This window comes from Bos indicus, chromosome 11, assembly GCF_029378745.1.
Source record: "Bos indicus isolate NIAB-ARS_2022 breed Sahiwal x Tharparkar chromosome 11, NIAB-ARS_B.indTharparkar_mat_pri_1.0, whole genome shotgun sequence".
Lineage (NCBI taxonomy): Eukaryota > Metazoa > Chordata > Mammalia > Artiodactyla > Bovidae > Bos > Bos indicus.
Window position 1 is genome coordinate 99,067,551 of NC_091770.1, and position 15,174 is coordinate 99,082,724.

Genomic DNA, 15,174 nt, shown 5'->3' on the forward strand with positions numbered 1-15,174 from the left:
GGCTCGGGAAGGAGCCGGGTCCCGCCTTCCGAATCCGAACCCCGGGCAGAGTTGCCACTAAGGACTCCGGCAAGGTTGCCATTGGCCATAAGGCAACGGCAACCCAATCCAGTACTCTTGCCTGGAAAATCTCATGGGCGGAGGAGCCTGGTGGTCTACAGTCCATGGGGTCGCGAAGAGTCGGACACGACTCAGCGACTTCACTTTCACTCCGGTAAGGTTAATGAGTTACCAACGCTGTCCCGGCTCCGACTCAAACCCCGGTTCCCACCTCCGCTGCTCATCGGCACAGGGGTTACTGAGGCCACAAGCAGGCAACAAGCTCGGGGACTCCGGCCGCGGAGCAGCGACAAGCTGGAGCTGGAGGGGCGACTCGGCCCCGCCACGGGGCCCCACGCGGCTCTATCTCTTAACCCCAGCCCGGTGCCCTGCCGCAGGGCTCGCACATCCCTCCACCTACCGGACCACAGGGCCGCTTCCTCGCGCGCTCTGCCATATTCGCCTAACGCCATAGGCCCCGCCCGGCCAATCAGACTCACCCCTTCCGGCAACACCTACTTCGAGTCGTCCAATCGGAGACCCAGTGGCGTGCGTGGGCGTGGCCTAGGTTGCTGTGAGGTTAGAGCACGTGGACAGGGGAGGGCTGGAGGTGCTGGATGGGCTGCCTAGGGGCTGATGGGGGGTCGGCATCCGGTGAGCTGGACCTGGCGCTGGTGTAGGGACCGGGGGGCGGGGGGGGGGGGGGTGATGTTTAGCTCATCTCAGGCCTGAGTGTCCCAGTGCGCAGAAACTTTGGACTACCAGAGCGCTGCCCTCCGTCTCGGGTCGAGCACGGAAGTCAAACATCAGCTTGGTTTTGTACATGGAGTCTTGGGGCCCGAAGCTGGAGTGTGATTCAGAGCTGGCAATAATTAAATCCAGTTATAGATTCGCTCATTTACTCTCTCTTTTAATTATTACACTTTATTAGAGAACAGTTCAGTTCAGTCGCTCAGTCGTATCCGACTCTTTGCAACCCCATGGACTGCATACAGCACGCCAGGCCTCCCTGTCCATCACCAACTCCCGGAGTTTACTCAAACTCAGGTCCATCGAGTCGGTGATGCCATCCAGCCATCTCATCCTCTGTCGTCCCCTTCTCCTCCCGCCTTCAATCTTTCCCAGCATCACGGTCTTTTCAAATGACTCAGTTCTTTGCATCAGGTGGCCAAAGAGAAGACTTGGGTTTACCAAAAATTGAACAGATAGTTCCCACAGACTTTCCCCTCAGTTTTTGTAATTAACATGTTGCCTTAAGGTGTACATTTGTTACAGTCCATGAACCAATATTGATGCTTTGTTCATAGTATAGGATAGGGTTCTCTCTTTGTGTTGTACATACTGTGGGTTTTGGTAAAATACCTAATGGCATATATCTATCACTGCCATGGAATTCTCCAGGCAAGAATACTGGAGTGGGTTGCTGTTTCCTTCTCCAGGGCATCTTCTTGACCCAGGGATCAAACCTGGGTCTCCTGCATTGCAGGCAGATTCTTTAGTGTCTGAGCCACCAAGGAAGCCCCCGTCATTACAGTATCATACAAAATTGATTCACTGCCCTAAAAATCTGTGCTCCACCTATTTTCCCGACTCCTCAAGCCCCTGATAACCACTGATCTTTTTTTTCTAACTGTTCTTATAGTTTAGCCTTTTCCAGAATGTCATATAGTTGGAATCAAACAATATGCAGCCTTTTCAGACTCCCTTCTTTTATTAAGTAATACATATTTAAAGTTCCTCCCTAGCTTCTAGTGGCTCGATATCTCATTTCTTTTTACTGCTGGATACTATTCATTGGCCTGATATCTCATTTCTTTTTAGTGCTGGATACTAGTCATTGTATGGATATGCCAGCATGTCTATCCATTCACCTTTCAAAGAACATTTGGTTGTTTCCAGTATTTGGCAATTATAAATAAAGCTGCTATAAATATTCATGTGCAGGTTTTTGTGTGGACCTGCCTTTTCAGCTCATTTGGATAAACAGCTGGACGTCTGATTGCTGAAATATTTCACTGGAGGCAAAAACTGTAAAAATGGGTACAAAGTTTATTATTAGAGACACAGCACAACAAGTGGGAGAACACACAGAGAAACCGTTTGCTTAGTTAAGAAAGAAGCAAGACAGGGGCACCTGGAGAGAAAGCGTGTGGGAATCTCCCCTAATGAGGAGGAACCAGAAAAAAGGTGGTTAAAAAACTTATATAGGACAGCTCTTCTGGGTCTTTGTTTACCTTTGGCCAGCAATCTGATTTATTTTTCCACACCTGACCTGCCCTAGGCAACATGTGTGCACGACTTTTTTCCCAAGATGGATTTCAATGCAGAGGCTTTTGGGAGTAAAGAAGCATTACTTATTATGGCCTGGCATCCCCTGACTTTTGACCCCCTGGGAGCCTTTCTGCCCGTGTGCAATGTCTCCCTTGCCCCAAGGATGGGAAATACCTGGCCTCTTGATTCGTTACTCAAACAAGGTTTAGTTGCTCTCTGTTCCTGCCATGACTGTTATCTTAAGGTGTCCTCAGGAGAGAAAGCCTGGCTATATATCCTGTTTCAGTTGTTACTCCCATTTTGGAGAGCAAGCAGGAGACTGGTTGTAAACATCTAACCTGGAGCCCATCTGTCTCCTGTTTCTGAAAATGCAAACAAGGGGTATACGTGTATATGTCCAGCTTGAAGTCCACTTTTTTCCTGCCCCAAGAAATGTAAACAGGAGCCTTATTGCAAATACCTAGGCTGGGACCCATCTGCGTTCTGCCTCTGTTCCATCCAAGAAATCCTTTTTTTCTGTCTTTCTTTCTTCCTGCCTGTCTGGCTTCCTTTCTTTCTTTTAAATGGGCATCTTTATTCATCTATAATGATGATTAGCTGGATCATGACTAGAGAGAGAAGTTTATGAAAAAAAAAAAAAAAACACCTTGGTACTGAAAACTATTAGCATAATTTCTCCCCTGGCTCTGGAGGACCTTCTTATCACCAGTCTATGTGTACTACGGCAAAGGGGCTCCAAGCCTGCGCCTGTGAATTGTATTGTTTCACAATCTTGACTTTGGAACAGTGATAGTAGTGCAAAATCATTGTTTGGAAAGGGACAGAGTGGAGTGTCCTATGTCACAACACCAATATGTTCCAAAGAGCAATTCTCTGACACCAAGTGGGTGTCCTAAGCTTCGATTCAATTCTGACAAGTTGGCACAGATCTCGTAAGTTAAGGGAGCCCATAAGATTGCCTCCCACTTCAGATGCCAGTGGCAAGTGGGGTGCCCACTCACCCACAACTTCTGCCTAGCTGACTGCAAATTCCAGCATTCCCATGACCACCTCATGGGAGTGGTGGTTTTGACCCCATTCAGATTCAATAATTTGCTGAAACGATTCACAGCCCTCAGGAAAGCGCTATACATACAATTTTATTTTAGAAGATACAACTCAGGAACAGCCCAATGTAAGAGGTACATAGACTAAGGTGGAAAAGTGGGCATGGAATTTCCATACCCTCTCTGGATGGGCTACCCTACCAGCTCATTGAGGTTTTCACCAGCCCAGAAACTCCTTGAGCCTCATTGATTCAGGGTTTTTTTCTTATCTTTAAAGAATTTTTTTATGTGTTTATTTTTGGTTGTGCTGGCTGTTTGTTGGTGCGCAGGCTTTCTCTGGCAGTGGCGAGTGGAGGCTACTCTGTAATTGTGGTACACGGGTTTCTCATTGTGGTGGCTTTTCTTTTTGCCGAGCATATGCTCTGGGGTGCAAGGGCTTCAGGAGTTGCAGCTCCCAGGCTCTAGAGCACAGGCTCAGTAGTTGTGGTATGGGAGCTTAGCTGCTCTGTGGTACGTGGTATATTCCCAGAGTAGGGATCAAAACTGGGTCTCCTGCACTGGCAGATGGATTCTTCACCACTGAGCCGCCAGGGAAGCCCTTTTCTTTAATTTTTACAAATTAAAAAAAAAAAATTATTTGGCTGTGCCGGGTCTTAGTTGCCGCATGCAGGGTCTTTAGTTGAGGCCTTCAGGCTCTTAGTTGCAGCATGTGGCGTCTAGTTCCTTGATGAGGGGCTGAACCTGAGCCCTCCACTGGGAGCATGGAGTCTTAGCCACTGGACCACCAGGGAAGTCCCACTTCAGGGTTTTTATGTGGGATTTTATTACATATGCACAACTGATTAAATCATTAGTCATGTAACTGAATTCAATGGCCAGTCCTTTACCCTCCCTGGGGTCTGGGGTTGGGGATGAAAATTCTGACCTTTTGAATACATGGTTGAGGGCGTCCCTGGTGGCTCAGTGGTAAAGAATCCATTGGCCGATGCAGGAGACACGGGTTCGATTCCTGATCTAGGAAGATCCCTCATGCCGAGGAACAACTAAGCCTGGGAGCCACACTACTGCAGCCTGCATCCCTAGAGCCTCTGCAGCAAGAGAAGTCACTGCGATGAGAAGTCCAAGCACCGAAACTGGAGTGTAGCCCTTGCTCCCCGCAACTAGAGAAAAGCCTGGGCAGCAGGAAGAACCAGCACAGCCAAAAATAAAGAAATAAGTAAATAAAATTATATTAAAAAAAACACACGGTTGAAGGGGTTGATTTGGAATAACAAAAGACACTACTGTCACTCAGGAAATCGAAGGGTTTTAGGAGCTCTGTGCCAGGAACCACAAAGACCCGATACATTTGATTATGCTGTATGTTCCCATCACCTCCCCCAATTAAATCTATGATATGAGCAAAACCCATGAGCTTGTTACACAAATGCAACTTCAAGACAAGTCCCCAGCTGCTGCTAAGTCGCTTCAGTCGTGTCCGACTCTGTGCGTCCCCAGAGACGGCAGCCCACCAGGCTCCCCCGTCCCTGGGATTCTCCAGGCAAGAACACTGGAGTGGGTTGCCATTTCCTTCTCCAATGCATAAAAGTGAAAAGTCAAAGTGAAGTCGCTCAGTCGTGTCTGACTCCTAGCGACCCTATGGACTGCAGCCTACCAGGCTCCTCCGTCCATGGGATTTTCCAGGCAAGAGTACTGGAGTGGGGTGCCACAGCACCACCTTCCAAAAAGGACTTCAGAAGTTGCCTTGCTTTCCAGTGGGAGGCGCACTCCGGGGATCAAATCCCTCCCTTTACCTTTTGCCCGCAGGAGGGCCTCACACAAGTCACCCGACCTCCCAGTTGGTTTCCTCACTTGTAACATGGGACGGTAACTCCTGTCTCAGAGGCTGTTTAATGAGATGATGGGCGTCCAGGTGTCTGGCAAGCAGAGGTGCACAGTAAGTGTTTGGGGAAACACTCCTTTGCCCTTCTATTCTTTCGTTTTGTAATGAATTACTTTTGGCTGCGCTAGGTCTTCACTGCTACCTTCGGGCTTTCTCTCATTGGGGTGAGAGGGGGCTACACTTCCCTGCGGCCTGCAGGCTTCTCTTTACGTGGTTTCTCTTGTTGCAGAGCACAGGCTAGAGAGCACGAGATCTTCAGTAGCTGCAGCATGTGGGCTCGTGGCACGCGGGCTTAGTTTCCCTGTGGCATGTGGGATCTTCCCAGACCAGGGATTGAACCCATGTGCCCTGCACTGGCAGGCAGATTCTGAACCACTGGACCATCGGGGAAATCCCTCCCCTTTGTTCTAATTATGTAATCCCTGGCCCTCCTGGCCTGGACTCTGATCCTTGTGGGACTTGATTGTCTGTATCTTTCCTGTTAGACCCACAACTAAGGCCCCCAACACACACACACACACACACACACACCCAACAATAGTTACACACACCATCTGAGCCCCAAGGCCTGATTTTATCATGAACTAACTAGGTGACCTCAGACAAGTCCCGAGTCCCTGCCCTTCTTTGGGTTCCAAAACGTTTGTAGAAAGAGAGTCTGGGAGCTGAGGTTCAGGGAGGTGGAAGGTGCCTTCTGTTCTGACTGAGTCCCTGCCAGCAATCAGCACCAGGGTGTGAAGCAGAGAGAAGCAGCCAATAAGGGTCTGAATAGCTTAAAACTTTATTGTGGGCAAAAAGTACTGGCTTGAGGACTCAAGCCTAAATACAACTTCCCAAGAACAAATGTAGATAAGGAAAGAAGGATGTCTGAAGCCTGGCTGGGGCCAGGACTGGGACCAAGGCCAGTACATTATTGAAGTCTGCCCTCGGAGTCCCAGCTGAGCCTGGGGAGGGGCGAGGGGACCCAAGACCATTTAGCCCACCACAGGGAGCACCAGGGAGAGGCCCCGGCCAGGCCTCCCTCACCTCTGCGACAGGAACAGAGCCATGCACCATGAAGAAGTGCTCCCGACTCCCCAAAGACCAAAAGCAGGACTCTTCCTGGGATCATTCTGTGTTACAGAGACGGGCTCCTCCAGTACCATCTACCTGCCACCTGGGGATGGCTGAGAGCTGGACAAAGACAGAGCCTCACAGAGTGTGCAGGCACCAGGCAGGGCCCAGCGCTGATGTCACGACCTCAGGGCGTGAGCTCAGCCTTCCACTTCTGCAGCTTCTGGTCCATGGCCCGGAGCGTGGATTCATCCTGCACCAACACAGATCAGTCCTACCCCTCTCCCCAGGAGGTCTGAGGAGGCCTGGGGAGCTCTGCCCTCCCCAGGGCTGTCCTTTACCTTCACAAAACAGAAGCGGATATAGTGGTCAAAGAACTTCTGGTGTGGTAGGCTGAAGAAGATGGACATTGGAATGGCCACCAAGCCCTGGGGAGGAGGAAGCCCATGTCTCAACCATCCCACAGCCTGGCAGGCCTCTGGGGGGCCTCAGGGGGTCAGAGGGGTTCCACGATAAGGAAGGAGAAAGAGAATAAGCTTCAATGCAGCACCTCCCAGTGCTGTGTCAAGGTCAGAGGTAAAACATCCCAAAGCACCATGCCAAGTCCCTACTTATGTACAGAGGAGAGAGGGAGGCTGAGAGCAAGGAAGATCACCTGGCAGGTCAGGGCAGAGCCATAGGAGAAATGTCTTAGAATCGCAGCACTGAGCTGGATGGACCTCAGAGTTAATGGGCCAACTCACTGTACAGATGGGAAGACTGAGGCCCTGAGAGGGCAGGAATTCCTGCCAGCCCACAAGGCCTATTGGAGCACATTAAAAACAGGCTCTCCTTTCCTTGAAATGAATACTGCCCTGAGAGGCCGGGCTGGATTTTGGCCCATCAGCTCGAGGGTCAGGCACCCTTAGCAGTGCACAGCCTGTCAAACACAGAGCGCCCGGCAGAGGCCCAGCCCACCTTATTCTTGATCATCCACTTGACGAAGCGTCTGTCGTACGGCTCATCTGCCGCTCCGGGCAAGTCAGGCATCTTGTTTTCTGGGGGACAGAAGACGTGCTGAGTCCTGGGCAGCCTCCAGGGCCCCAGCTTCAGCCCCGCCCGGCCGGGCCCACTTACTGAAGTCCGAGATGTCTGTGATGAGGAAGTAGCTGCCCTGGGGGGTCACAGGCCGGAAGCCCATGGACTGTAGGCTCTGTATCATGTGGTCGCGGCAGCGCTGGATGTACTGTGGGAGCTGCACAAAGTAGCTGCTGGGTCGGCCGAAGTGCAGCTGCTCCCGCTCGAAGCTCTGAGCCACTGCGGCCTGGGGAGGGCGTGGGGGCGGGTGGGGGGGTCGGCGAACGGGTCAGGTATGACCCGACCCTGGAGCTGACCCAAACCCCTCTCTTGCCCCGCCCCTATCCGGCCCCGCCCCTCACATGGCCACGCCCCCTCACCTGGCCCTGCGTGGCACAGTGATAGACGGAGTTCTGGTGCACAGTACGCAGGTGCTTCATGAGGCTGTCGGGGCCCAGGACCCAGCCCACCTGGACCAAGAACACAGGGAGAGGGTGAGGCCCTCGGGGGCCCAGCCAAACCCTTTCCGGATTCCCAGGCCAGCCTCTCCCACCAACGATTGTAGAGGGAGGGGCCCCCCATACTCTCGTTGCCTCACCTTCCAGCCTGTGACACTGAAGGTCTTGCCAGCGCTACCGATAGTCAGGGTGCGTTCCCACATGCCAGGGAGGCTGGCTGCCCAAGATCAAAGAGAGCGGCTGCTGAGACGGGGGTGGGGGCACGGAGTGGGGGCTGGGTCCCAGCAGGCACCCAGGCTCTCAGCGCCACGGACTCCACTCCGTGTAAAGCTATTTCCAAGACATATTTGAGCCCCTCCTCATGACAACCTCGGGAGGTAGGTGCCACTATGTTCCCCTGTCCCGAGAGAAGTGAAGTCACAGCCCCAGGTCACCTGACCTGTGTGGGTCCAGACCCCTCGGTCCTAATCACCAGACCTGCGCTGCCACCGGACTGGGCTCAAGGCCCTGCCGCAAAGGTCCGGGGTTACGGGGGCGCCCTGGCCGGCTTGGCTCACCGATGCTGATGTGCTGGAACCCATCGAAGACCATCCACTGGTACACCTCGTCCGAGATGCACACCACGTCATGCTGCTGGCACAGGCTGGCCACCAGCTCCAGCTCTTCCTTGGAGAACACCTGCAGGGACCGTCCCCCACCAGAGAGGCCAGCTCAGAGCGATGTGAGCGCCCGGCCAGAGCCGGGGCCAAGGGCTTCTCTGCCCTCTCCTATCCCTGCAACAGTGACCCTGTGAGGTCAGTTGTGAGATAACAGAAAATATCTCTGTTGGTCACTGCCCCGGTTTCTGGCACAGAACTCCTAAAACCCGTGTAACTACTAAGGCGTAAAAGCCCTGGAGGGTTTCCCCGGTGGTGCTAGTGGTAAAGAACCCGCCTGCCAATGCAGGAGACATAAGAGATGCGGGTTCGATCCCTGGGTCAGGAAGATCCCCTGGAGGAGGGCATGGCAACCCACTCCAGTATCCTTGTCTGGAGAATCCCATGGACAGAGGAGTTTGGTCGTCTACAGTCCCTGGGGTCGCAAAGAGCTGGACACGACTGAAGCGACTGAGCACGCATGCACAAGAGTACTAGAAGCATCTTTTGCTCTAATGCTTGGTCTTTGATCCTGACCTTGACACAGGCAATGGAACCCCCTGTACACTCCTAAGAGATAAGAGCGCTAGGAGCATTTTTGTTCTAGTGAGGTGACTCTGAGTGGGCTCCTGGATGGAGGCTGGTCACCAGAAAGACCACGCAAGCCATGATTAGGAGCCTGAAATTTTCAGCCCCCTCCCACATCCCACTTCCTGCCACTTCCTCAGAGAAGGGAGAGGGGTTGGAAATGGAGTTGATAATTGATGCCTCCATCAAAATCCCGATAGGATGGGGTTTGGGGAGCTTGCAGAGGTGGGTGAGCTCATGCTGACGCACCCCCAACTCCACAGGGACAGAAGCAAGCACCTGTTCTCAGGCACCTCCCAGACCTTGCCATACTTGTCTCTTCATCGGGTTGTTTATCTGTATCCTTTATCATCACCTTTAATAAACTGATAACTGTTAGTAGGTGTGTCCCTGAGTCCTGTGAGCCACTCAGATGAATTGAACCTGAAGGGGGGGAGGTGGGCGTCTCAGATTTACAGCCACAGGTTGGAAGCACAAACTGACTTGTGATTGGCGTCTGAAGTGGGGTCGGGGGGCAGCCTTGTCAGACTGAGCCCTTCACCGGTGGAAGCTGACACCATCTCCAGGTAGACAGTGTCAGGACTGAATTAAATTGAATTGGATTTTGTGGGACACCCAGCTGGTCTCACAGAACTGCTTAGTGTGGGGAAAAAAAGAACCCCACATATCTGGTGTCAGAAGCTTTGTGAGTGTGATAATGGTGTGACAGTAAAGGAGAAGCACGGGTGGAACACTGGGTCTTCCTTGACATCGGTTCTGTCGTGTTCCCATTTTACAGATGAGAAAAGTGGAGCGGTGAAGTCACGGGTCCAGGTCTGTGGGGAAGTAATAGAGGCTTCCAGCCCAGCCCCCTACTGCTGACACCTGCCCTGGGGATCCCTGCCCCAGGCCCTGGGACCCCAGGAGCCTCGATCCTCAGAGCTCTCCACAGTTAGCTCTCCCGCTTGACGGATAAGAAAACTGAGGCCCCATGGCAGCACACGAGTAACAGAACAGGCACGCAAGCCAATCTGGAGGGGTGCCCGGGGAGGAGGTCTCTCAGGTACCTTTCCCAGGGGGTTGTTGGGTGTGTTGAGGATGAAGGCTTTAGTGCGAGATGTGAATTTGCTGGCCAGCTCCGTGGGATCCAGCTGCCAGTTGCTGCTGGAATCCGGTTCTCCCTTCTGGGTGGGGCTCTGCAAGAGGAGGGGGCGGGGGTGGCAATACTTACTCCCTGACTTTCATCTCTAGGAATTCGGCTCCTCCCCCCAGGCATCTGTCTCCACGGGCTCTCCTCTGGGGCTCTGGCCACCCCTCCCCCAACCCCGGAGAAACTGGCCTCCTCCACTTCCTTCCTTCTTTCCACCTCCCCGGGTTCAACCCAGCACACTCCTTGGACCCCTCTGCCCACCCACACCCCAGCCAGCATCCTCACCGGCTTCAGGGACACAAACACAGGGCGACCCCCTGCCATCAATGTCATGGGCTCATAACAGTCAAAGAAGGGCTCGATGATGATAACCTAGTACAAAAGTCAGATGAGCTGGGGCTGGCTCCACCCGGACCCTTCACCCCGACCCAGCCCGGGCTTTGCCCATTCACCTCATCTCCTTCATCCACCAGGGCCTGGAAGGCTGTGAACAGGGCCCCGTAGGCACCCACGGTTACCAGCACGTTCTTGAGTGGGTCTATCTCCTGTCCCAGCAACTTCCCAAAGAAACTGGCCAGAATCTTCGTCAGGGGTGGGTAACCCTGCCAGGACAGCACGGGTCAGGCGCCTGGCTCGGCCTGGGCCCACCCTCCCGTTCAGACACTCTCTGCAATTCTAGCATCTTTCAGCAGCAAACCTGGGAGTCAAGTCACCTTCTGTGGGGTGGGTCCTTTCATCTCTGCCACCACCCCTTGCCATGAAGCCTGCTCTGTGCCGGGCACACCACCCAGGGCTGGGATTCATGGGGAACCAGACAGAGTGTATGCCTTCACGAATGACAGTCCAATAAATAGCAACAACTCCACGCTTTAAACACCTCTCTTTAAGTTTAAGAGAGTTTAAGGGACTTCCCTTGAGGCTCAGCTGGTAAAGAATCCGCCTGCAATGCAGGAGACCTGGCTTCCATTCCTGGGTTGGGAAGATCCCCTGGAGAAGGGAAAGGCTACCCACTCCAGTATTCTGGCCTGGAGAACCGCATCACTGTACAGTCTGTGGGGTCACAAAGAATCAGATACGACTGGGCCACTTTCACTTTCTTTAAGAAGGACTTTTGTGCCATCTGAGCCTCTTAGCAGCCTTACAAGACAGACATTACTTGATTCCCATAATTTAACAGGTGGAAAAAGAGACCCGGGAAAGGAAATGACTTGCCCCAGGTCATGGCAGTTGAAGTGCAGGACTGGGAGTTTATGCTGCAGCTTTGGAAACCCCTCACTTTGAGAGGAATATTGGATCTATATGCTTGTTTGCGGAGGACACTTATAACACATTCCAGGGTAAGCCAAGGGACTGAAACCTAAGGTCTGGAACTTAATTAAATGATTTACCAAACCAGATTTGACCACATGAAAATGAAAAATTTCTATACATCAAAATATTCCATGAGCAAAGTTAGAAAACTAAGAGAGAAACATTGCAACAGAAAGAGCTCTTGTGAAGCAATAAAACAAATACACATAGCCAAATGAAATAATAAGGGCAGTCATGAAAGAAAAATTGCTGATGTTCAATATTGGTAGGAACAGAATGAACTTTCCTGCCAGCTCTGAGACCAGACTATTGATGGGAATGTAAGTCTTACTGGAGGGCAATTTGATGATGTCCATCGATGGCACCCCACTCCAGTACTCTTGCCTGGAAAATCCCATGGATGGAGGAGCCTGGTGGGCTGCAGTCCATGGGGTCGCTACGAGTCGGACGAGACTGAGCGACTTCACTTTCACTTTTCACTTTCACACAATGGAGAAGGCAATGGCAACCCACTCCAGTGTTCTTGCCTGGAGAATCCCAGGGACGGCAGAGCCTGGTGGGCTGCCGTCTATGGGGTCGCACAGAGTCGGACACGACTGAAGTGACTTAGCAGCAGCATCATAGGCTAAAATGCTTACACCCTTTGATTATCTGGTTTTACTTCTTGTGATTTGAGATAAATGCTCACCTGTGTGTACACACAAAATATTCAATGTGGCATTGCTTGATAGTGAGATAGCCAAACCAGACCATCAGTGCAGGGCTGGGTAAATAAATTATGGCACCTCTAGTCAGTGGAATACTATGCAGTCATCAAAAAGAATGAGGCTATTTTGACATGGAAAGTTGCCCCTATCATGTATGTAGTGAAATAAACAAGTTCCATAACATTGTATATATAATGTTGAATTTGCTTATCAGTTCTAGTAGCTTTGTGTGGAGTCTTTAGGGTTTTCTATATATAGTATCATATCCTCTGCATAGAGAGACAGTTTTGTCTCTTTCCTTCCAATTTGGATACCTTGTGTTTCTTTTTCTTATCTGATTGTTGTGGCTAGGACTTCTAGTACTATCTTGAGTAGAAGAGGTGTGAGTGGGCATCCTTGTCTTGTTTCAGATTTTAGTGGGAAGGCTTTCAGCTTTTCAGCGTTGAGTATTAAATTGGCTGTGGGTTTGTCGTAGATAGCTTTTGTTATGTTGGGATATGTTTCCTCTATTACCACTTGGGTAAGCGTTTTTATCATGAATGGATGTTGAATTTCATCAAATGCTTTTTTACATCTATTGGGATAGCCATGTGGTTTTTGTTTTTTTCTTTTGTTTATGTGGTGAATCACACTGATTTGCCTATGCTGATCCTTGTGAACTTGGGATGTGGCGTACAATCTTTTTTACATGTTGTTGGATTTGGTATGCTAATATTTTGTTGAAAATTGTTGCATCTGTATTCATCAAAATATTTCCCTGTAATTTTCTGATTCGGTGCTGTCTAGTTTTGGTCATCCTGATGGATGATGATGGCTTCATAGAAAGTCTTTGGGAGTGTTTCCTCTTCAATTTTTGGAAGAGTTTGGGAACGATCGATGTAAGTTCTTCTTTGTATATTTGGCAGAATCAGTCTGTGAAGCCATCTGGTCTCAGACTTTCGTTTGTAGGGAGTTTTTAAATTACAGACTCTATTTCACTTGTAGTGATAGATCTGTTCAAATTATCTGTTTGTTCTTGATTCAATTTTCGTGGGTTGTATGTTTCTAGAAAAAGATTTGTGATTTTTTAACACAAATGGATTCATACTAGAAACAACGTTGGCCTTCCCTTAAGATCCAGTGGTTAGGACACTGTGCTTTCACTGTAGGTGAACTAAGATCCCACCTACTGAGCAGCACAGCCAGAAAACCAAAAAAAACCCAAAAAACAAGGTTCTACTGTATAGCACAGAGAACTATATTCAATATGCTATGATAAACTATAATGGAAAAGAAAATTTTATTTATTTTTTTTTTGAAAAGAAAATTTTAAAACGGGGATATATGTATATTATAACTGAATCACTTTGCTGAGCGCCAGAAATTAAGACAATGTTGTAAATCAAGCTGAGGCTCCAATACTTTGGCCACATGATGCAGAGTCAGCTTTATATTTCAATAAAAATACAAAAAGGAAAGCCACACAAATCTCACTTGTGGATGCACGTGTGTGTTTATATAAACATTTTTAAAGTTAAAAGTTCAAAAGTCTGAACACTCAGCAACACAGCACACCGTTGGCAGTGCTAGACTCTGGGCGGTGGGATTGGAAGACACTTCCCCCAGGCTGTGAGATGCACACCAACGTTTAAGAACCTGCTCCAGGGCTGGCAAATATTTACTCTGTGGTCCTTCACAGACAAACTTTGGATTTAGAGTCAAAAAAAAAAAATCAACTATCTTTCATCAGCTTTATGTGTCACCTCCTTCAGGAAGCCTTCCCTGATCTCTCAGGTTTCCTTGCCTTCTTCGTGTTCCCAAGGACCCTAAGCTCCTCCATCGCAGCATATCAACTACCTTTGATTTCTGCTTCTGTTGTTTGGTCTGCTTTTCCCACTAGACCTTGATCTCCCAGCTCATGTTTTGTTTTCTTTTAAATCTGTCTTTCCCCCAGGCCATGAACTGTCCCAGGGCCTGTAACAAAGGAGACAGTCAGTGAACACTGAACCGTGGCCGGACTGAATTTCAACGGCTCTGCCCCGTGAACCCTAACATCTAGATTGGCCTGCTCTCCAGAAAGAGCTGCCCCTTCCTCCCCTGGGACCTCTGCAGAGACCCATGTCTTGAGGCCCCCAGAGGGGCTGGGAGACTCACAAATGCTTTCGTGTACTGGTTAAGCATGAAGTCTCCGCTGACGGCGTGCTGAAAGGCTTCCACGGCGAACTCTGGGGGTGAGAAGTCTGGGAAGCCTTGGCCCAAATTTACAACATCAGCCTCCTCGCTGGCCAGTTGGACAAATTCCACCCTGGGCAACAAACAGAGAGTGGGTAGCAGAACCCTCCACCCCAACCTGGATTTCTGCTCCATTCCAGGGCAGGGTGAGCAAGGCAGTTGGGCTTGCTCTAGAAAAACTGGATAGTTAGCACCTATCCTGATCTGTTTACGGTCATAACTGGTCGTATCCTGGTCACATGTCTCAGCCCAGGGGCTCTGCAACTTTCCATCACCATCCACAGTAAGAAATCACTTTTACATCCCAGACTCTGGAGAGACAAACAGGGACTCCACGTTCTCCTTCCAGTGGGATCCACGGCAGTCTTTCCCATTCTGTCCTACTCTGGTCTTTATAAATACTTGCTGAGCACCCCTAAATGGATTTCATGACCCATTCATGCGTCTGTCAACGCCACACTTTGAAACATTTGCTCATATCGCCTCTGTTAGTCTATGAGGCAAGCTCTACTCCTCGGTCGCAATGGGGATGGAGAAGGTGGGATTCAGGGGACTTGCCCGATGGCTCCCAATTAGCTTTTCCCAGTTGGCTTTTGAGTCCACCTCTGTCTGGAGCAACAGTCAGGCCCTGGAGAGTTACTCTGAACAGACTGTAGTCCCACCAGCCCTGCCATCTGCCGCCTCTGGCCCCCTACCACCTTTCTTCTGGGCCTGCCTGCTGGCCACCTCTTTAGGGAAGCTGGCAGAGAGGCTGAGAAGCTGGATAAAAAGGCTGGCACCATGGCTCC

General features: G+C 50.5%; 1 protein-coding gene across 7 annotated transcripts in view; it reads right to left on the bottom strand.

The window, feature by feature from the left end:
- Positions 1–5,995: 5,995 nt before the first annotated feature.
- Positions 5,996–15,174, bottom strand: part of LOC109566527 (kynurenine--oxoglutarate transaminase 1) — a 37,322-nt gene continuing 28,143 nt past the window's right edge. For 6 of the 7 annotated variants that reach the window (XM_070799379.1, XM_070799383.1, XM_070799382.1 and 3 more), the window contains 11 exons: positions 14,309–14,459; positions 10,610–10,759; positions 10,443–10,529; positions 10,075–10,203; positions 8,363–8,483; positions 7,946–8,022; positions 7,728–7,817; positions 7,408–7,594; positions 7,249–7,328; positions 6,633–6,719; positions 5,996–6,544 (listed from right to left, as the gene is read on the bottom strand). In XM_070799379.1, coding sequence (XP_070655480.1) covers positions 6,479–6,544; positions 6,633–6,719; positions 7,249–7,328; positions 7,408–7,594; positions 7,728–7,817; positions 7,946–8,022; positions 8,363–8,483; positions 10,075–10,203; positions 10,443–10,529; positions 10,610–10,759; positions 14,309–14,459 — 1,225 coding nt within the window. In that variant the 3' untranslated portion in view covers positions 5,996–6,478. The remainder of the gene's footprint in view (positions 6,545–6,632; positions 6,720–7,248; positions 7,329–7,407; positions 7,595–7,727; positions 7,818–7,945; positions 8,023–8,362; positions 8,484–10,074; positions 10,204–10,442; positions 10,530–10,609; positions 10,760–14,308; positions 14,460–15,174) is intronic. The other variant, XM_070799380.1, reaches the window with a different exon arrangement.